Source organism: Gobius niger (assembly GCF_951799975.1).
Source record: "Gobius niger genome assembly, chromosome: 1".
In the NCBI taxonomy this organism is placed as follows: Eukaryota; Metazoa; Chordata; class Actinopteri; order Gobiiformes; family Gobiidae; genus Gobius; species Gobius niger.
Window position 1 is genome coordinate 34,266,045 of NC_136852.1, and position 21,324 is coordinate 34,287,368.

General features: G+C 44.0%; 2 protein-coding genes across 2 annotated transcripts in view; both read left to right on the forward strand.

Moving 5' to 3' along the window:
• LOC306972948 (uncharacterized protein) overlaps nt 1–14,248 on the forward strand; it is a gene marked incomplete at both ends in the record, with an annotated part of 44,674 nt that extends 30,426 nt beyond the window's left edge. Inside the window, 5 exons of the mRNA XM_079569687.1 lie at nt 6,037–6,260; nt 6,324–10,173; nt 11,764–12,466; nt 13,097–14,169; nt 14,219–14,248. Coding sequence (XP_079425813.1) covers nt 6,037–6,260; nt 6,324–10,173; nt 11,764–12,466; nt 13,097–14,169; nt 14,219–14,248 — 5,880 coding nt within the window. The remainder of the gene's footprint in view (nt 1–6,036; nt 6,261–6,323; nt 10,174–11,763; nt 12,467–13,096; nt 14,170–14,218) is intronic.
• A 659-nt stretch (nt 14,249–14,907) lies between these two features.
• On the forward strand, nt 14,908–21,089 carry LOC306972955 (uncharacterized protein). The gene is made up of 5 exons (XM_079569697.1): nt 14,908–14,974; nt 15,767–17,499; nt 17,764–17,915; nt 18,666–19,825; nt 20,460–21,089. The coding sequence occupies exons 2-5, from the start codon at nt 15,859–15,861 to the stop codon at nt 20,744–20,746; spliced, it is 3,240 nt and encodes a 1,079-aa protein (XP_079425823.1). The 5' UTR covers nt 14,908–14,974; nt 15,767–15,858; the 3' UTR covers nt 20,747–21,089.
• Nucleotides 21,090–21,324: the final 235 nt, after the last annotated feature.

The following is a 21,324-nucleotide window of genomic DNA, read 5'->3' on the forward strand; positions in this document are numbered from 1 at the left end:
TACAGGCAATGCCACTTACTTGACTGGGGTGAGGTCAAACCCATCGATGTTGCGCGTGACGTAAGGAACACGTTCTCTGCACCAATTTGCAGATGAGTGGTGTCCCATTTCTTAGGGAAAGTCTTCACTTGCACTTCCCTCAATGAGGGGACTTTACTGTGGAGGGAATTCATAGCGAATGTTCTCAGAGCCAATTCATTCATTCACAGACTGAGAGAATGAACTCAAGAAATGTGAGGTGTTCTAATGATGAATTCTTTCCTATGGTCAACAAAGATACAATGTACAAAATGTCGAAATGTCAATAATGCCTTTGTAAAGTTTGTGAAGTTTGTTCATGTGTTTATTTCAAAAGAAATGTATTCCTTAAATCACATTACCGTAAGACTTCCTCCCACTCCACTGTGACTTGTGTCCCGGCTATATCGAGTTACAGACTGAATCGATTGGCTCAGACTCCCGAGGAAACCGAGGGTCCGCCCCAGTATCACCCAAAAAGACACAACTCACAGGATATGATGCTGAGTGAGAAGTTGAGAGACAATGGCTTGTCCAACAGCCCATCCTGCTGACCTCTGAACTTCTTTGTTTCAGAGAGGAAGGATCCTAAATCTAGGCCCGTCGAAAAATTCGACGTGATTGTAGGTATTCAGTTACTTCTTTTAAGGACATTTTGCATTTTTACAACAAGACAACAACATTTTTGACCATTTTGAGTCAAACTTGACTCGACAATCCTCCTGTGTGAGCTGCTGAGGGCCCTGCTCTGATCTGCATCAGCGCGAGATCATCAAGACAAAGGAAACCACGACCACGCGGCCTCATCAATACCGACCACAGTTGGACACCAGCTCATCGACCAGGACCACATTTGACGTGGAGAACCTTTCCTTTTGTCGTAAGCACACTTACAGAGCTGGCTTACTAATTTAACCTGATTTTTATTATTTACCCATTATTTAAACCTAGGACTTCCAGGCTGCCTGTTCAGATTAGAACCCCATTCTGTAGTGTAATATTACGTTTTGCATTTCCTTATTCAATACCGTCTGTCAAGTGATTTTGGTCATTAAACCTCCATAAACCACATTTTGTTTTGGTAATGTCTGTGTTTATTATTTCAGACTAAGAGTCAATGTGTATGGGTCAAGAATTCACATCCTTCAGATAAATCTGTAGTATAGATTAGCTTACTTTTATATTGTTCACTTTTTCGAACTGGTGCCCCAAATTAATTAACGCTAATCTACCAACCTATTAGTTAATTAACACATTAATTGATTAATAAACCCTCATATACTACACTATTCTCAACAATAGAAAATGTTTTAAACCCTGATTCTAACAAACCTCATTTAACCCCACAGACGCCCTCTGTGAGGCGTTTGCAGACCACTTCAGGGGATAGATAGACACTATCAGACATAATATTTTTTCTACCCAAAGTAACACAGTTCTAAATACATCTGATGGTCTATTTGTTCCAGAGGAAACGCTGGACAGTTTTGTCCTGGTTAATGCTGAGATGCTTGATAAAGCTTTCTCCTTAGTGAGGCCCACCACATGTTTTAAGACCCTGGCCCAACCCCGTTTTTTAAAACATTTTATGGATCTTTCAGAGATGAACTTTTACACATAAAGTGGCGGTGGTGAGGCCCCTGCTGAAGAACAATATGGACTGTAATGATTTTTAACAATTTCAGACCTGTATCCAACTTACCATTCTAAAGCAAAATCTTAGAAAAACCTGTCTTTATCCAAATGAATGATTTTATTGCTCCACATAATGTCCTTGAGAAATTCCAGTCCGGCTTTAGGGTAAACCACAGCACCGAGACCGCCCTCTTAAAGATTTTAAATGACCTTAGATTAAATGATGACACACAGAAGGTCACAGTGTTGGTTCTTCTGGATCTGAGCGCTGCCTTTGATACAGTCGACCACACTATTCTTTTAACTCGTTTAAAACACATCGGCCTCTCCAGTGCTGTACACAAATGGTTTACTTCCTACCTCACAGACTGGACATGGATGCCTCTAATGTCAATAAAATTACATGTGGTGTGCCCAGGGTTCGATTTTAGGCCCAGTGCTTTTTAATCTGTACATTCTCCCTCTTGGTGATGTCATCAGGAGACATGGAGTCACTTTCACAGTTATGCTGATGATACACAGTTATACATCTCCATATCTCTTGATGACACCAGGCCATAGATGCACTTTTTAACTGCATTTTAGAATCAAATTCTGGATGGCAGAAAACTTTCTCCAGCTTAACCAGGACAAAACTGAAATGTTAATCATCGGCCCTGAGGCCCAGAGAGAGAGACTTTTACCCAAACTACAGTCACTGTCTATGAATCCTTCCTCACAGGTGAAGAAACTGGGTGTGATCTTTGACTCTGAGCTGGCGTTTATTCCACACATTAAGAATATCACAAAGATAGGTTTTTACCATCTAAAGAACATAGCCAGAGTCCGCCCCATTCTCTCTCGGGCCAATACGGAGACGCTCATGCATGCTTTTAACACCAGTCGTATCGACTACTGTAATGCCCTGCTATCTGGTCTTCCCAAAAAGAGGATCTGAGGTTTACAACTTTTACAAAATTCAGCAGCTCGTGTCCTGACGAAGACCAGGAGGCGGGACCACATTACACTGGTTTTAGAATCGCTGCATTGGCCCCGTGTGTTTCGAGACTTTAAAGTTTGTTTAATGGTTTTTAAATGTGTCAATGGTCTGGGTCCTTCTTATCTTTCAGAATTGCCTTCACGGCCCCTGCGCTCCTCCGGCAGGGGTCTCCTAGTCAACAAAAAGACTCAGGACGAGGCGTCTTTCCAATATTACGGCCCTCGCCTCTGGAACGACCTGCCAGAGGAGCTCAGAGCCACAGAGAACGTTCAAATTATTAAGAACAGGCTATTATCAAGACCCACCTTTTTAGCTTAGCTTTTTATTTTTTATTTTTTTATTTTATTAGTTTATTTGAACAGGGACAATGCACATTAATTAACATCACTGTAAATGTGCCAGTTTTAGCTCTAAAGCTAGTTTTCAACTGTAGCCCCTGGGCAAGATGTAGATTGCCAACAGGAAACAATATACAACAATAACAACAATCCATTAACCTCCATCCATCCATTTTCTTCCGCTTTATCCGGGGCCGAGTCGCGGGGCAGCAGTCTCAGCAGAGATGCCCAAACTTCCCGATCCATGCACACCTCCTCCAGCTGTTCTGGGGGGACCCCGAGGCCACATCAGGCAGGCTCGGAGACATAGTCCCACCAGCGTGCCCTGGGTCTTCCATGAGGCCTTGTCCCACTAGGACATGCCTGAAACACCTCCCACGGGAGGCGACCAGGAGGCATCCGAAACAGATGCCCTAGCCACCTCAGCTGTTCCTTTCAACGTGAAGGAGCAGCAACTCTACTCCGAGCTCCTCCCGGGTAACTGAGCTCCTCACCCTGTGAAGGAAACTCACTTCGGCTGCTCGTATTCGCGATCTTGTCCTTTCGGTCATTACCCAAATCTCATGACCATAGGTGAGGGTGGGAACGTAGATCGATCTGTAAATCGAGAGCTTTGCCTCAGACTCAGCTCCCTCTTCACCACGACAGACCGATACAGCGACCGCATCACTGCTGACGCCGCACCGATCCGTCTGTCGATCTCACGCTCCATCCGTCCCTCACTCGTGAACAAGACCCTGAGAAACTTGAACTCCTCCACTTGAGGTAAGGACTCCCCAGCGACCTGAAGAGGGGAAGCCACCTTTTTCCATGGCCTCGGATTTGGAGGTGCTGATCCTCATCCTGGCCGCTACACACTCGGCTGCAAACCACCCCAGAGCAGCTGAAGGTCCTGATTTGTTGAAGCCAACAGAACAACATCATCTGCAAACAGCAGAGATGAGATCCTGAGGGTCCCAAACAGGACACCTTCCGGCCCCTGGCTGCGCCAAGAAATTCTGTCCATTAAGGTAATGAACAAAGGGCAGCCCTGGCGGAGACCAACACGCACCGGGAACAGGTCTGACTTACTGCCGGCAATGCGAACCAAGCTCCTGCTGCGGTCATATAGGGAACGGACAGCCCTTAGCAAAGGGTCCCGGACCCCATACTCCCGGAGCACCCCCCACAGGGCATCGCAAGGGACACAAACGCTTTCTCCAGATCCACAAAACACATATGGACTGGTTGGTCGAACTCCCATGAACCCTTGAGCACCCGATGAAGGGTATAGAGCTGGTCCAGTGTGCCACGACCAGGACGAAAACCGCATTGTTCTTCCTGGATCCAAGGTTCGACTATTGGCCGGATCCTCCTCTCCAGCACCCTGGAGTAGACCTTACCGGGGAGGCTGAGGAGTGTGATCCCTCTATAATTGGAGCACACCCTCCGATCCCCCTTCTTGAAGAGAGGGACCACCACCCCGGTCTGCCAGGGCGCTGTCTCCGACCGCCACGCGATGTTGCAGAGACATGTCAGCCAAGACAGTCCTACAACATCCAGAGACTTAAGGTACTCAGGACGAATCTCATCCACCCCCGGAGCCACCGAGGAGCTTTCTAACCACCACGGTGACTTCAGCTTGGGTGATGAGCAAGCTCAAATCCGAGTCCCCAGCCTCTGCTTCCTCATCGGAAGACGTGACGACGGGATTGAGGAGATCCTCGAAGTACTCCCTCCACCGCCCAACGACATCCCCAGTCGAGGTCAGCAGCTCCCCACCCGCACTGTAAACAGTGTTGGCGGAGCACTGCTTCCCCCTCTCTTGAGGCCTGGTTTGCCAGAATCTCCTCCATGGCTTCTCCAAACACCTCCCATACCCGAGTTTTTGCCTCTGTGACCACCCGAGCTGCAGCACGCTTGGCCTGCCGGTACCTCTCAGTTGCCTCGAGTCCCACAAGCCAACAAGGCCAGGTAGGACTCCTTCTTCAGCTTGACGGCATCCCTTACTTCCGGGCGCCACCACCGGAGGAGGAGAACATGGTCCACTCGGACTTGATGTCCCCAACCTCCCTCGGAACCTGGGAATCCATTATCCTATAAAATGATAAAACAATTCATTAGTATAATCTCTAAGTTAACATTCGGCACAAACACTACACCATAGACAAGCTTTTAGCTGATATCTATTTATTTAGTCCTGATTATTTATTTATTATGTTGATAATTTATGATATTAGTGAATTTTTATATTAATTTCTAGCTTCCTTAATAGCCTTTACTTCTGGATTTTAAACTCCAGAAGTCCTCTGGGGGCCTCTGGCTCGGGAGCAGTGACCGGCTGTGGCTGTGTGGGTGCTGTCCTGTGGTTGATCAGGTGGAGGTCTGGTGTCTCTCTTGGGTCAGTGCCCTGTAGCTGTGGCTGGACTGCTGCTCCCAGCACAGACGGCTCCTCAAATGGGGCTTCCACACTTGTCCATCTGTACCCAGCCTTATATATCTACTTTGTGTGTGTGTGATTGAGAGATCTGTATATGATCGGGGGATGGGCGGGTGTGCCTGGCGTATTGTTTTAGATGCTGTAATTTGTAAAGCACTTTGAGATACCTTTCTGTAGAAAAGCGCTTCATAAAAAAAGTTTGTTTTGATTAACTTTAAAAGGCCAAATCTGTGTGAAAAGGTGTGTCATTTTCAGGTATTCACATGACATCCTAATGGCAAAGGCGAAGGTTGTAGAGAGGCCCTGCTTATGCAGCTCAACAACCCCACCACATTGGCCTTTGCCATCAGTACGTCATGATAGTGTGAATACCATTTTGCACAGAAATGACTGTTTCACTTAAATTGTTGTTTTCAATAAAAGCTTTATTCATTTCTTTTGTCTCAGTCCCATTTCTTCTTGTTCCATATTGAGGTTCTACTTGGTACCTTAAGATCCAACCATGCAAAATGTTATTTTTTGCAATTGTTCAGGTCCTAAATTTTGATCGGACTGCATGTATTGCTAGTGGGGTAAATAAACTGTTGTTTGTAAAAATTCTGTGCATATCTGCATCTGACTAACACCAATAATCTGTGATGTTGCAGAGTGTGAAAGGAATGAAGCCGTTCAAAGTCCAAAAGAAACGGGGAGGTCGCTTTGGCCTGAAGCGGCTGAAGGAAAAACACAAAGACGAGCAGGTGATAGATAGCTCACCTGGAGAAGATGCGAGCGATGTGGATGTGGAGTCCTCTCTCCCCACAGCGAAGCTGACCAAGGGTTCCAAGGGCCATGCTGGTTCTGCAGAGGGGAAGACTAAACAGTACATTAGGTAAGCGACAACTGTGTCTCTTGATTGAAACAGGCCTAAAACATATGTACCTTTGTTTGCCAGGTTTCCCCACATGAAAGCAAGGGCTGGCCGCGGAGCAAAGCCAGAAGATGAGGAGGATACATCACAGATGGAGGTGTCCGGAGATAAAGGGAAGGTTCAAGGCAAAGTCCACAAGTTTGGCGTGAACTTCCCGAAGTCCAAATTCCCAAAGTCTGCTTCTGCTGAGCTCAGAGGACCCCAGGTGACAGTGCCTAGAGATGGACAGCAGCCAGAGCCCAGCACAATCAGAGTGGACATCAGTAAACCTTGTGTAGACTTGGCACATCTTTCGGGAGGGGCAGATATCCACGGAGAACTGAGCGCAGAAGCTGGGAAGGTTGATGTTGGTAAAGGTAATGCTAAGCTCAGAATGCCAAAGTTAAAACTACCAAAGGTTCGACTGTCACGGCATTCAGACGAATTAGAAGGTGACGTGAAAATGAAAGGAGATGTCAGAATACCTGCTCCACAAGTGACGGTGACAGGGGCAAACGACCCAGGGATGGCTTCTGTGCATGTTTCTCTGCCTGAAGCTGATGGGCAGACAGGTGCAGACGTTTCACTGCCACAGGTGAACCAGGCTGAGGACATCGTAGTGCCAGGAGTTAATATCCGTGCGCCTGATGTGAGTTTGGAAGTGGACACTGGACAGAGAGTTCCTGATGAAGTTGAAGGGACACTTAGACGTCCCAAAATCTCTTTGCCAAAAATTGAATCGGATTTTAGTCGACAAGCTGGTAAAGCAGAAGTTACGTTGAAAAAAGGAAGTGTTGATGTGGACATGGGTCGTTTCGTTGGAGGGGATGGACAGTTTAAAATGCCAGATTTTCAACTGATTATGCCAAACACTGACCCTCTGAAGACAGAATTACAAGCACAAGAAGAAGGGACAACCCCAGATATCGGTGGTTCATTTTCCGAAGAGGCGTCTTTTCAAATGCCAAAATTTGACGCGACGCAACCTAAGCTGGGGCAAAGAGTTGTCAATGAACATGTATCAGTAGGTATAGAGAAACGTAAGATCGATGTATCCGAGCCTTCCATTGGGGTCTCTGTTCCAGAAATGTCTCCAAAAACAAGTGATGTTACCATGAGAATGCAAGAACTCAAATATGAAAAGGTTAGGCTTCCATGCATTGACATCGTGTTACCAGAAGGAGACCTGGGGGGAAATAGTAGTGAACAAGGTCTACATTCTGATATACCCCTCGCTGATGTCAAATTACCTGACACAAATATACAATTTCAGGGACCAAAAGTTGAAGGTGGAGGAGGGTTTGAGATTCCACAAATTGATTTGTCGCTGCCAAAAAGGAAATCTCAAGGAGGAATTGAAGTTGACATTATATTGGATGGAAAGAAAAAACTCCCTAAAGTAGACATTTCTTCTCCAACAGTTAATATTCCACAAGCCAGTGCAGACGTTAAAGGGCCTGAGGTAAAGGGTAGGAAAATCCATATGCCAGATATTGATGTTACTATCCCTAAAGAAAAGGCAGATGGAGCAGGCGCTGGCATCAAATTTCCACATTTTAAGTTACCCACAGTTGATATTTCAGCACCAAAGGTTGATTTAGATTTTGGTCGCTCAAAGCAAGGTGATGATGTCGAAATAGAGCTGCTCCGGGCTGAGGGCAGCAGACCTTCTTCAGGTGGTAGCTATGATCCTCCCAATCTTTCAATCAAAGTGCCAAGTGCATCACCAACAATGTTCAATGGAGAATCAAGAGAAAACGTTGATATTTCATCTCCAAAGGGAAACCTTTCTCTGAGACCAACACCTGCAGACAGTAAGACTGGGGCACTGCATGCTGACAAAAAAGTTAAAGGGAAGAAAGCAAAAATTAAAATGCCTTCATTTGGATTTTCTAAAAATAAAGCTGCTGACAATGTCCCCACTTTATCTCCACTGAAAATACACCTCCCAGAGGGAGGAGGTGGGGCCAAACTAGAGTCTACCACAGAGGTAAGAGGGGGCTTCCGAGGACCGGATGTTCAAATAAAACTACCAAAGTTTTCAAAGGCAGGGACATCAACAATTAAATCTCCAGAAAGTGAAATCCTTCTGCCAAAAGCAAAAGTGGACGTTTCAGGAGCAGACATTAAGGGCTCTGATGGAAGCATTAAAATTCCCAAAATACCATCAATTGACGTCTCAGTCCCAAAGTTTGACCTAGATTTATCTTTGCCCAAGGGTCAAGGGGCTGATGGAGAGGAAACAGGATCAGGCAAAATCAAAATCAAAAGGCCAGACATGAAAATGCCAGATGTTGACATATCTCTTCTAAAAGGAAGGATAGAAGGACCGGACATGGAAATTGAAGGTATGACTGGAAAGTCAAAAGATATCAAAATGCCTACATTTGACATAACTCTCCCAAAAGGAAAGATTGAAGGCCCAGAGATCACCACAGATGTTCCTGAAGCTAATCTTGAAGGATCAGCAGGAGGAAAGTTCAAAATGCCTCACATGAAAATGCCAAATATTGATATTTCATTACCAAAGGGAAAACTTAAAAGTCCAGAATTAGATATCGAGGCATCAACAGGAGGAAAAATCCCAGATATTGACGTTTCTCTTCCCAAAGGAAGGTTAGAGGGACCGGAGCTGGAAATTGAAGGCAAAGGCGGAAAATTTAAGATGCCACATCCAAATCTTCCTTCTTTAGATATTTCACTTCCAAAAGGAAATATCAAAGGTCCCGATGTCAACGTTGATGTTTCTAAAGGAGGTAAATTAAAAATGCCCGATCTAAAAATGCCTTCTGTCGACATCACACTGCCTAAAGCCAAGACCAAAGGCCCTGACGTCAGCATAGAGGCCCCTGGATTCAATGTTGAAGGACAAAAGGGGGGAAAGTTTGAAATGCCTCACATTAAAATGCCTGATTTCGATATTTCTTTGCCCAAAGGGAAGATTGAAGGCCCTGAAGCTGATACTGAAGGAGCTAAGTTCAAAATGCCTGGAATAAAGATGCCTCATATCGACATATCTTTGCCGAAGGGAAAAGGTAAAGGTCTAGATGCAGATGTTGAAGGTGCTCTTCCTTCTGTTGATATTTCCCTCCCCAAAGGAAAGGTTGAAGGTCCAGAGGTGGATATAGAAGGTCCTTCTGGAGCTAAATTCAAAATGCCAGATATCAAAATGCCTACATTTGACATAACTCTCCCAAAAGGAAAGATTGAAGGTCCAGAGATCACCACAGATGTTCCTGAAGCTAATCTTGAAGGATCAGCAGGAGGAAAGTTCAAAATGCCTCACATGAAAATGCCAAATATTGATATTTCATTACCAAAGGGAAAACTTAAAAGTCCAGAATTAGATATCGAGGCATCAACAGGAGGACAAATCCCAGATATTGACGTTTCTCTTCCCAAAGGAAGGTTAGAGGGACCAGAGCTGGAGATTGAAGGCAAAGGCGGAAAATTTAAGATGCCACATCCAAATCTTCCTTCTTTAGATATTTCACTTCCAAAAGGAAATATCAAAGGTCCCGAAGTCAACGTTGATGTTTCTAAAGGAGGTAAATTAAAAATGCCTGATCTAAAAATGCCTTCTGTCGACATCACACTGCCTAAAGCCAAGACCAAAGGCCCTGACGTCAGCATAGAGGCCCCAGGATTCAATGTTGAAGGACAAAAGGGGGGAAAGTTTGAAATGCCTCACATTAAAATGCCTGATTTCGATATTTCTTTGCCCAAAGGGAAGATTGAAGGCCCTGAAGTTGATACTGAGGGAGCTAAATTCAAAATGCCTGGAATAAAGATGCCTCATATCGACATATCTTTGCCGAAGGGAATAGGTAGAGGTCTAGATGCAGATGTTGAAGGTGCTCTTCCTTCTGTTGATATTTCCCTCCCCAAAGGAAAGGTTGAAGGTCCAGAGGTGGATATAGAAGGTCCTTCTGGAGCTAAATTCAAAATGCCAGATATCAAAATGCCTACATTTGACATAAGTCTCCCAAAAGGAAAGATTGAAGGTCCAGAGATCACCACAGATGTTCCTGAAGCTAATCTTGAAGGATCAGCAGGAGGAAAGTTCAAAATGCCTCACATGAAAATGCCAAATATTGATATTTCATTACCAAAGGGAAAACTTAAAAGTCCAGAATTAGATATTGAGGCATCAACAGGAGGAAAAATCCCAGATATTGACGTTTCTCTTCCCAAAGGAAGGTTAGAGGGACCAGAGCTGGAAATTGAAGGCAAAGGCGGAAAATTTAAGATGCCACATCCAAATCTTCCTTCTTTAGATATTTCACTTCCAAAAGGAAATATCAAAGGTCCCGAAGTCAACGTTGATGTTTCTAGAGGTACATTAAAAATGCCTGATCTAAAAATGCCTTCTGTCGACATCACACTGCCTAAAGCCAAGACCAAAGGCCCTGACGTCAGCATAGAGGCCCCAGGATTCAACGTTGAAGGACAAAAGGGGGGAAAGTTTGAAATGCCTCACATTAAAATGCCTGATATTGACATTTCTTTGCCCAAAGGGAAGATCCAAGGCCCAGAAGTTGATACTGAAGGAGCTAAGTTCAAAATGCCTGGAATAAAGATGCCTCATATCGACATATCTTTGCCAAAAGGAAAAGGTAAAGGTCTAGATGCAGGCATTGAAGGTGCTCTTCCTTCTGTTGATATTTCCCTTCCCAAAAGCAATATCCAAAGCCCAGAAGTTAATCTGGAGGGACCTAAAGGAAAGAAGTTCAAGATGCCTCACCTTAAAATGCCGGATGTTGACTTATCTTTACCCAAGGTGAAAGGTGGGGGTCCAGAGGTGAGGATTGAAGGTGCTATTCCTTCTGTTGATATTTCCCTCCCCAAAGGAAAGGTTGAAGGTCCAGAGGTGGATATAGAAGGTCCTTCTGGAGGTAAATTCAAAATGCCAGATATCAAAATGCCTACATTTGACATAAGTCTCCCAAAAGGAAAGATTGAAGGTCCAGAGATCACCACAAATGTTCCTGAAGCTAATCTTGAAGGATCAGCAGGAGGAAAATTCAAAATGCCTCACATGAAAATGCCAAATATTGATATTTCATTACCAAAGGGAAAACTTAAAAGTCCAGAATTAGATATCGAGGCATCAACAGGAGGAAAAATCCCAGATATTGACGTTTCTCTTCCCAAAGGAAGGTTAGAGGGACCGGAGCTGGAAATTGAAGGAAAAGGTGGAAAATTTAAGATGCCACATCCAAATCTTCCTTCTTTAGATATTTCACTTCCAAAAGGAAATATCAAAGGTCCCGAAGTCAACGTTGATGTTTCTAAAGGAGGTAAAATAAAAATGCCTGATCTAAAAATGCCTTCTGTCGACATCACACTGCCTAAAGCCAAGACCAAAGGCCCTGACGTCAGCATAGAGGCCCCAGGATTCAATGTTGAAGGACAAAAGGGGGGAAAGGTTGAAATGCCTCACATTAAAATGCCTGATATTGACATTTCTTTGCCCAAAGGGAAGATCAAAGGCCCAGAAGTTGATCTGGAGAGATCTAAAGGAAAGAAGTTCAAGATGCCTCACCTTAAAATGCCGGATGTTGACTTATCTTTACCCAAGGTGAAAGGTGGGGGTCCAGAGGTGAGGATTGAAGGTGCTCTTCCTTCTGTTGATATTTCCCTCCCCAAAGGAAAGGTTGAAGGTCCAGAGGTGGATATAGAAGGTCCTTCTGGAAGCAAATTCAAAATGCCAGATATCAAAATGCCTACATTTGACATAAGTCTCCCAAAAGGAAAGATTGAAGGTCCAGAGATCACCACAGATGTTCCTGAAGCTAATCTTGAAGGATCAGCAGGAGGAAAGTTCAAAATGCCTCACATGAAAATGCCTGATCTAAAAATGCCTTCTGTCGACATCACACTGGCTAAAGCCAAGACCAAAGGCCCTGACGTCAGAATAGAGGCCCCAGGATTCAATGTTGAAGGACAAAAGGGGGGAAAGTTTGAAATGCCTCACATTAAAATGCCTGATTTCGATATTTCTTTGCCCAAAGGGAAGATTGAAGGCCCTGAAGTTGATACTGAGGGAGCTAAATTCAAAATGCCTGGAATAAAGATGCCTCATATCGACATATCTTTGCCGAAGGGAATAGGTAGAGGTCTAGATGCAGATGTTGAAGGTGCTCTCCCTTCTGTTGATATTTCCCTCCCCATAGGAAAGATTGAAGGTCCAGAGGTGGATATAGAAGGTCCTTCTGGAGGTAAATTCAAAATGCCAGATATCAGAATGCCTACATTTGACATAACTCTCCCAAAAGGAAAGATTGAAGGTCCAGAGATCACCACAGATGTTCCTGAAGCTAATCTTGAAGGATCAGCAGGAGGAAAGTTCAAAATGCCTCACATGAAAATGCCAAATATTGATATTTCATTACCAAAGGGAAAACTTAAAAGTCCAGAATTAGATATCGAGGCATCAACAGGAGGAAAAATCCCAGACATTGATGTTTCTCTTCCCAAAGGAAGGTTAGAGGGACCGGAGCTGGAAATTGAAGGCAAAGGCGGAAAATTTAAGATGCCACATCCAAATCTTCCTTCTTTAGATATTTCACTTCCAAAAGGAAATATCAAAGGTCCCGAAGTCAACATTGATGTTTCTAAAGGAGGTAAAATAAAAATGCCTGATCTAAAAATGCCTTCTGTCGACATCACACTGCCTAAAGCCAAGACCAAAGGCCCTGACGTCAGCATAGAGGCCCCTGGATTCAATGTTGAAGGACAAAAGGGGGGAAAGTTTGAAATGCCTCACATTAAAATGCCTGATATTGACATTTCTTTGCCCAAAGGGAAGATCCAAGGCCCAGAAGTTGATCTGGAGAGATCTAAAGGAAAGAAGTTCAAGATGCCTCACCTTAAAATGCCGGATGTTGACTTATCTTTACCCAAGGTGAAAGGTGGGGGTCCAGAGGTGAGGATTGAAGGTGCTCTTCCTTCTGTTGATATTTCCCTCCCCAAAGGAAAGGTTGAAGGTCCAGAGGTGGATATAGAAGGTCCTTCTGGAAGCAAATTCAAAATGCCAGATATCAAAATGCCTACATTTGACATAAGTTTCCCAAAAGGAAAGATTGAAGGTCCAGAGATCACCACAGATGTTCCTGAAGCTAATCTTGAAGGATCAGCAGGAGGAAAGTTCAAAATGCCTCACATGAAAATGCCAAATATTGATATTTCATTACCAAAGGGAAAACTTAAAAGTCCAGAATTAGATATCGAGGCATCAACAGGAGGAAAAATCCCAGATATTGACGTTTCTCTTCCCAAAGGAAGGTTAGAGGGACCGGAGCTGGAAATTGAAGGCAAAGGCGGAAAATTTAAGATGCCACATCCAAATCTTCCTTCTTTAGATATTTCACTTCCAAAAGGAAATATCAAAGGTCCCGAAGTCAACGTTGATGTTTCTAAAGGAAGTACATTAAAAATGCCTGACGTAAAAATGCCTTCTGTCGACATCACACTGCCTAAAGCCAAGACCAAAGGCCCTGACGTCAGCATAGAGGCCCCAGGATTCAACGTTGAAGGACAAAAGGAGGGAAAGTTTGAAATGCCTCACATTAAAATGCCTGATATTGACATTTCTTTGCCCAAAGGGAAGATCCAAGGCCCAGAAGTTGATACTGAAGGAGCTAAGTTCAAAATGCCTGGAATAAAGATGCCTCATATCGACATATCTTTGCCAAAAGGAAAAGGTAAAGGTCTAGATGCAGGCATTGAAGGTGCTCTTCCTTCTGTTGATATTTCCCTTCCCAAAAGCAATATCCAAAGCCCAGAAGTTAATCTGGAGGGACCTAAAGGAAAGAAGTTCAAGATGCCTCACCTTAAAATGCCGGATGTTGACTTATCTTTACCCAAGGTGAAAGGTGGGGGTCCAGAGGTGAGGATTGAAGGTGCTATTCCTTCTGTTGATATTTCCCTCCCCAAAGGAAAGGTTGAAGGTCCAGAGGTGGATATAGAAGGTCCTTCTGGAGGTAAATTCAAAATGCCAGATATCAAAATGCCTACATTTGACATAACTCTCCCAAAAGGAAAGATTGAAGGTCCAGAGATCACCACAGATGTTCCTGAAGCTAATCTTGAAGGATCAGCAGGAGGAAAGTTCAAAATGCCTCACATGAAAATGCCAAATATTGATATTTCATTACCAAAGGGAAAACTTAAAAGTCCAGAATTAGATATCGAGGCATCAACAGGAGGAAAAATCCCAGATATTGACGTTTCTCTTCCCAAAGGAAGGTTAGAGGGACCGGAGCTGGAAATTGAAGGCAAAGGCAGAAAATTTAAGATGCCACATCCAAATCTTCCTTCTTTAGATATTTCACTTCCAAAAGGAAATATCAAAGGTCCCGAAGTCAATGTTGATGTTTCTAAAGGAGGTAAATTAAAAATGCCTGATCTAAAAATGCCTTCTGTCGACATCACACTGCCTAAAGCCAAGACCAAAGGCCCTGACGTCAGAATAGAGGCCCCAGGATTCAATGTTGAAGGACAAAAGGGGGGAAAGTTTGAAATGCCTCACATTAAAATGCCTGATTTCGATATTTCTTTGCCCAAAGGGAAGATTGAAGGCCCTGAAGTTGATACTGAGGGAGCTAAGTTCAAAATGCCTGGAATAAAGATGCCTCATATCGACATATCTTTGCCGAAGGGAAAAGGTAAAGGTCTAGATGCAGATGTTGAAGGTGCTCTTCCTTCTGTTGATATTTCCCTCCCCAAAGGAAAGGTTGAAGGTCCAGAGGTGGATATAGAAGGTCCTTCTGGAGGTAAATTCAAAATGCCAGATATCAAAATGCCTACATTTGACATAACTCTCCCAAAAGGAAAGATTGAAGGTCCAGAGATCACCACAGATGTTCCTGAAGCTAATCTTGAAGGATCAGCAGGAGGAAAGTTCAAAATGCCTCACATGAAAATGCCAAATATTGATATTTCATTACCAAAGGGAAAACTTAAAAGTCCAGAATTAGATATCGAGGCATCAACAGGAGGAAAAATCCCAGATATTGACGTTTCTCTTCCCAAAGGAAGGTTAGAGGGACCGGAGCTGGAAATTGAAGGCAAAGGCAGAAAATTTAAGATGCCACATCCAAATCTTCCTTCTTTAGATATTTCACTTCCAAAAGGAAATCTCAAAGGTCCCGATGTCAACGTTGATGTTTCTAAAGGAGGTAAAATAAAAATGCCTGATCTAAAAATGCCTTCTGTCGACATCACACTGCCTAAAGCCAAGACCAAAGGCCCTGACGTCAGCATAGAGGCCCCAGGATTCAATGTTGAAGGACAAAAGGAGGGAAAGTTTGAAATGCCTCACATTAAAATGCCTGATTTCGATATTTCTTTGCCCAAAGGGAAGATCCAAGGCCCTGAAGCTGATACTGAAGGAGCTAAGTTCAAAATGCCCGGAATAAAGATGCCTCATATCGACATATCTTTGCCGAAAGGAAAAGGTAAAGGTCTAGATGCAGGCATTGAAGGTGCTCTTCCTTCTGTTGATATTTGCCTTCCCAAAGGCAATATCCAAAGCCCAGAAGTTAATCTGGAGGGACCTAAAGGAAAGAAGTTAAAGATGCCTCACCTTAAAATGCCGGATGTTGACTTATCTTTACCCAAGGTGAAAGGTGGGGGTCCAGAGGTGAGGATTGAAGGTGCTATTCCTTCTGTTGATATTTCCCTTCCCAAAGGAAAGGTTGAAGGTCCAGAGGTGGATATAGAAGGTCCTTCTGGAGGTAAATTCAAAATGCCAGATATCAAAATGCCTACATTTGACATAACTCTCCCAAAAGGAAAGATTGAAGGTCCAGAGATCACCACAGATGTTCCTGAAGCTAATCTTGAAGGATCAGCAGGAGGAAAGTTCAAAATGCCTCACATGAAAATGCCTGATATTGACATTTCTTTGCCCAAAGGGAAGATCCAAGGCCCAGAAGTTGATACTGAAGGAGCTAAGTTCAAAATGCCTGGAATAAAGATGCCTCATATCGACATATCTTTGCCAAAAGGAAAAGGCAACGGTCTAGATGCAGGCATTGAAGGTGCTCTCCCTTCTGTAGATATTTCCCTTCCCAAAAGCAATATCCAAAGCCCAGAAGTTGATCTGGAGGGACCTAAAGGAAAGAAGTTCAAGATGCCTCACCTTAAAATGCCGGATGTTGACTTATCTTTACCCAAAGGAAAGGTTGAAGGTCCAGAGGTGGATATAGAAGGTCCTTCTGGAGCTAAATTCAAAATGCCAGATATCAAAATGCCTACATTTGACATAACTCTCCCAAAAGGAAAGATTGAAGGTCCAGAGATCACCACAGATGTTCCTGAAGCTAATCTTGAAGGATCAGCAGGAGGAAAGTTCAAAATGCCTCACATGAAAATGCCAAATATTGATATTTCATTACCAAAGGGAAAACTTAAAAGTCCAGAATTAGATATCGAGGCATCAACAGGAGGAAAAATCCCAGATATTGACGTTTCTCTTCCCAAAGGAAGGTTAGAGGGACCGGAGCTGGAAATTGAAGGCAAAGGCGGAAAATTTAAGATGCCACATCCAAATCTTCCTTCTTTAGATATTTCACTTCCAAAAGGAAATATCAAAGGTCCCGAAGTCAATGTTGATGTTTCTAAAGGAGGTAAATTAAAAATGCCTGATCTAAAAATGCCTTCTGTCGACATCACACTGCCTAAAGCCAAGACCAAAGGCCCTGACGTCAGCATAGAGGCCCCAGGATTCAATGTTGAAGGACAAAAGGGGGGAAAGTTTGAAATGCCTCACATTAAAATGCCTGATTTCGATATTTCTTTGCCCAAAGGGAAGATCCAAGGCCCTGAAGTTGATACTGAAGGAGCTAAGTTCAAAATGCCTGGAATAAAGATGCCTCATATCGACATATCTTTGCCGAAGGGAAAAGGTAAAGGTCTAGATGCAGATGTTGAAGGTGCTCTTCCTTCTGTTGATATTTCCCTCCCCAAAGGAAAGATTGAAGGTCCAGAGGTGGATATAGAAGGTCCTTCTGGAGGTAAATTCAAAATGCCAGATATCAAAATGCCTACATTTGACATAAGTCTCCCAAAAGGAAAGATTGGAAGTCCAGAGATCACCACAGATGTTCCTGAAGCTAATCTTGAAGGATCAGCAGGAGGAAAGTTCAAAATGCCTCACATGAAAATGCCTGATATTGACATTTCTTTGCCCAAAGGGAAGATCCAAGGCCCAGAAGTTGATACTGAAGGAGCTAAGTTCAAAATGCCTGGAATAAAGATGCCTCATATCGACATATCTTTGCCAAAAGGAAAAGGCCACGGTCTAGATGCAGGCATTGAAGGTGCTCTCCCTTCTGTAGATATTTCCCTTCCCAAAAGCAATATCCAAAGCCCAGAAGTTGATCTGGAGGGACCTAAAGGAAAGAAGTTCAAGATGCCTCACCTTAAAATGCCAGATGTTGACTTATCTTTTCCCAAAGGAAAGGTTGAAGGTCCAGAGGTGGATATAGAAGGTCCTTCTGGAGCTAAATTCAAAATGCCAGATATCAAAATGCCTACATTTGACATAACTCTCCCAAAAGGAAAGATTGAAGGTCCAGAGATCACCACAGATGTTCCTGAAGCTAATCTTGAAGGATCAGCAGGAGGAAAGTTCAAAATGCCTCACATGAAAATGCCAAATATTGATATTTCATTACCAAAGGGAAAACTTAAAAGTCCAGAATTAGATATCGAGGCATCAACAGGAGGAAAAATCCCAGATATTGACGTTTCTCTTCCCAAAGGAAGGTTAGAGGGACCGGAGCTGGAAATTGAAGGCAAAGGCGGAAAATTTAAGATGCCACATCCAAATCTTCCTTCTTTAGATATTTCACTTCCAAAAGGAAATATCAAAGGTCCCGAAGTCAATGTTGATGTTTCTAAAGGAGGTAAATTAAAAATGCCTGATCTAAAAATGCCTTCTGTCGACATCACACTGCCTAAAGCCAAGACCAAAGGCCCTGACGTCAGCATAGAGGCCCCAGGATTCAATGTTGAAGGACAAAAGGGGGGAAAGTTTGAAATGCCTCACATTAAAATGCCTGATTTCGATATTTCTTTGCCCAAAGGGAAGATTGAAGGCCCTGAAGTTGATACTGAGGGAGCTAAGTTCAAAATGCCTGGAATAAAGATGCCTAAAATCGACATATCTTTGCCGAAGGGAAAAGGTAGAGGTCTAGATGCAGATGTTGAAGGTGCTCTTCCTTCTGTTGATATTTCCCTGCCCAAAGGAAAGGTTGAAGGTCCAGAGGTGGATATAGAAGGTCCTTCTGGAGCTAAATTCAAAATGCCAGATATCAAAATGCCTACATTTGACATAACTGTTCCTGAAGCTAATCTTGAAGGATCAGCAGGAGGAAGGTTCAAAATGCCTAACATAAGCCTTTCACCTGGAAAGGCCGACTTTACAGAAGGTCGTGTTGATCGTCCAGTTGGTCTAGAACTTGATGGTAAAGGAGAGTTATCAATGGATTTACCTGACCTAGGTAAGAACACTAATGGAACCAGTGGCAAGAAGACAAAAGCTAAACTGATAGGGACTAAATTTAACATAGGAATGCCAAAAAAGAAATCACCGAAAGACACCACAGGAGCAGACAAACAAGATCACCCAACGTCATTGAACAGGGATATAGCCATCACGGCACCAAACACACAGGTGGGAACAGCGTCCGATGGTAGTTTCCCTGGACAAATCATGGTGCCCAGAATTCCAGACATTGACTTTGACATTGGCACATCACCTGAGGAGGAGGATGAAGTATCTAAAGATATTACATTCAAAATCCCTAAATTTGGAGTTCCGTTACCTTCCTTAGCATCTCCAGAAGGAAGACATGATGTCCGTGGGCAAGAGATTCATTTTGTAGGTCCAAAAGTTCCCAAGGTGAAGAAAGCTGTATTTTTGCTTGTAAATCCGGATGAGGCTGCTTGTCCAAGTTCAAAACAAATCAAAACAGCAGAAGTGGAATCCATTACAGGGGAAATGCTTGCGAGATTTAGGAAGTCCAATCAAGCATCGTGTGAAGAACTGGAAAGTTCCGTTGAAGAGAGGAGGTCAGTGACCCAAGTCTTGTCACCTTCAGGCAAGACAGGGCCATTTGGAGTAACAACGGTGCAAGAACCAATACATGTATGTAGCACATCTGAGAAGGGGGGGATTAGTGGTGAAATCAAACTTCCAAAAGTAGAAATAACATCCTCACACAGCCAGGTGCCCCTTACAGAAAACATCTTGAATCTTAGTAGCAAACTGGGAGAGCAATCAACACTGGTGTGCAAATTGTCAAAGGAACAAGTTTCTGAGGCCATGACGGACACGTTACATATGTCAAAAGAAGTAAGAAGTCACATGCTGGACAGAGGCAGCTCAGAATCCCCTTCCCGCTTCACTGTGGAAAGCTCCAAGATGCTGACCTGGACAGAGGCGGAGAGTAGGAGAGCAGAGCCTGGGTCTGAAGAAAGGGAATCCTCTCCATGGTTCAGGGTTCCCAAGTTCACCCTAAAGCCACACTCCACTGGTAAGCAAAGAAACTACAGCATCTTCCCTTTCATTTAGCAAACACAAACCGTTTTAAAGAGCCTGCTGAAACTGACTTTTGGATGTTTTAAATCAAGCTTCCAATGAAGGTTCTTGGGTGGACCTCCTGTATGACTGAGAGCCTACACAGATAATTAAACTAAGTTTTTAGACTTTTCCCTCATCAAGAACATACCCGGAGTGGTGCCTATTTAGTTCTTCTCCTACAATTTCAAAACACATCCCTGTTCCAGTGTATGTCAGAACATGATTCACTCAAAATGCCAGCAGAGGGAAATTGACAAAAATGGTTAGCCTATAATTAAGATTTTTTTTTTTTTTAATGTACTGGGAAATGTTTCACATTCAGAAAGTTAACATGAAAAGTTTGCTCTGTTCTTTTGACAAAGCATATGTAAATCTGTGGTTTGTCTTTTGAATGTCTCATCTCGTCCTTGAAGCGCTATGTCCATACCAGGGTTAAGGCTACCAGGGCTCTCTACCAGTTTATTTTAGGAGAAGAATTTCCACTTATAAACTCTTCAATCATGCAACTGTGTTCAACCTTTGACTGATAATCTGAACGTATCAGATCCTAAAATATCTTTGTTTTTCCAACTGTCCTTGTTTCACAGGTTTTCTGCAGATAACCCCCGAGGGCTCTCCCCAGGCCCAGCGCAGAGGCGAGGTTGCAGGGGAGCAGGATGTGCCAGGCTCCTTCTGCTTCCACAGCATCTCCACCCAGCCACTGTGTGAGGAGCACCAGAGCTCAAGCACCTCCACCCAGCACCAGGAGCTCCAGGGCTCTGCAGCTGAAGGCACTGTCACGCTGCTAACCAAGACCACCAGAGTGACCCGGCACGTGACAAGAACCCAGACCCAAACCCCTGAACCCTCTGAATGGACTGAGCCGAGACACTGAGGTCATGCTGCAAACCTTCTCCTGATGGGCTGAGGTGGAAACCTTCTCCTGATGGGCTGCGGTGGAAACCTTCTCCTGATGGGCTGCGGTGGAAACCTTCTCCTGATGGGCTGAGGTGGAAACCTTCTCCTGATGGGCTGCGGTGCAAACCTTCTCCTGATGGGCTGAGGTGGAAACCTTCTCCTGATGGGCTGAGGTGGAAACCTTCTCCTGATGGGCTGTGGTGGAAACCTTCTCCTGATGGGCTGAGGTGGAAACCTTCTCCTGATGGGCTGTGGTGGAAACCTTCTCCTGATGGGCTGAGGTGGAAACCTTCTCCTGATGGGCTGTGGTGGAAACCTTCTCCTGATGGGCTGTGGTGGAAACCTCCTGATGGGCTGTTGTGGAAACCTTCTCCTGATGGGCTGAGGTGGAAACCTTCTCCTGATGGGCTGTGGTGGAAACCTTCTCCTGATGGGCTGAGGTGCACACCTTCTCCTGATGGGCTGAGGTGCACACCATCTCCTGATGGAATGCAGTGCTTTTAAGCCGAACCTTTGCCTTAACCCAATCTATTTATACTAGTTTTTATTATAAAT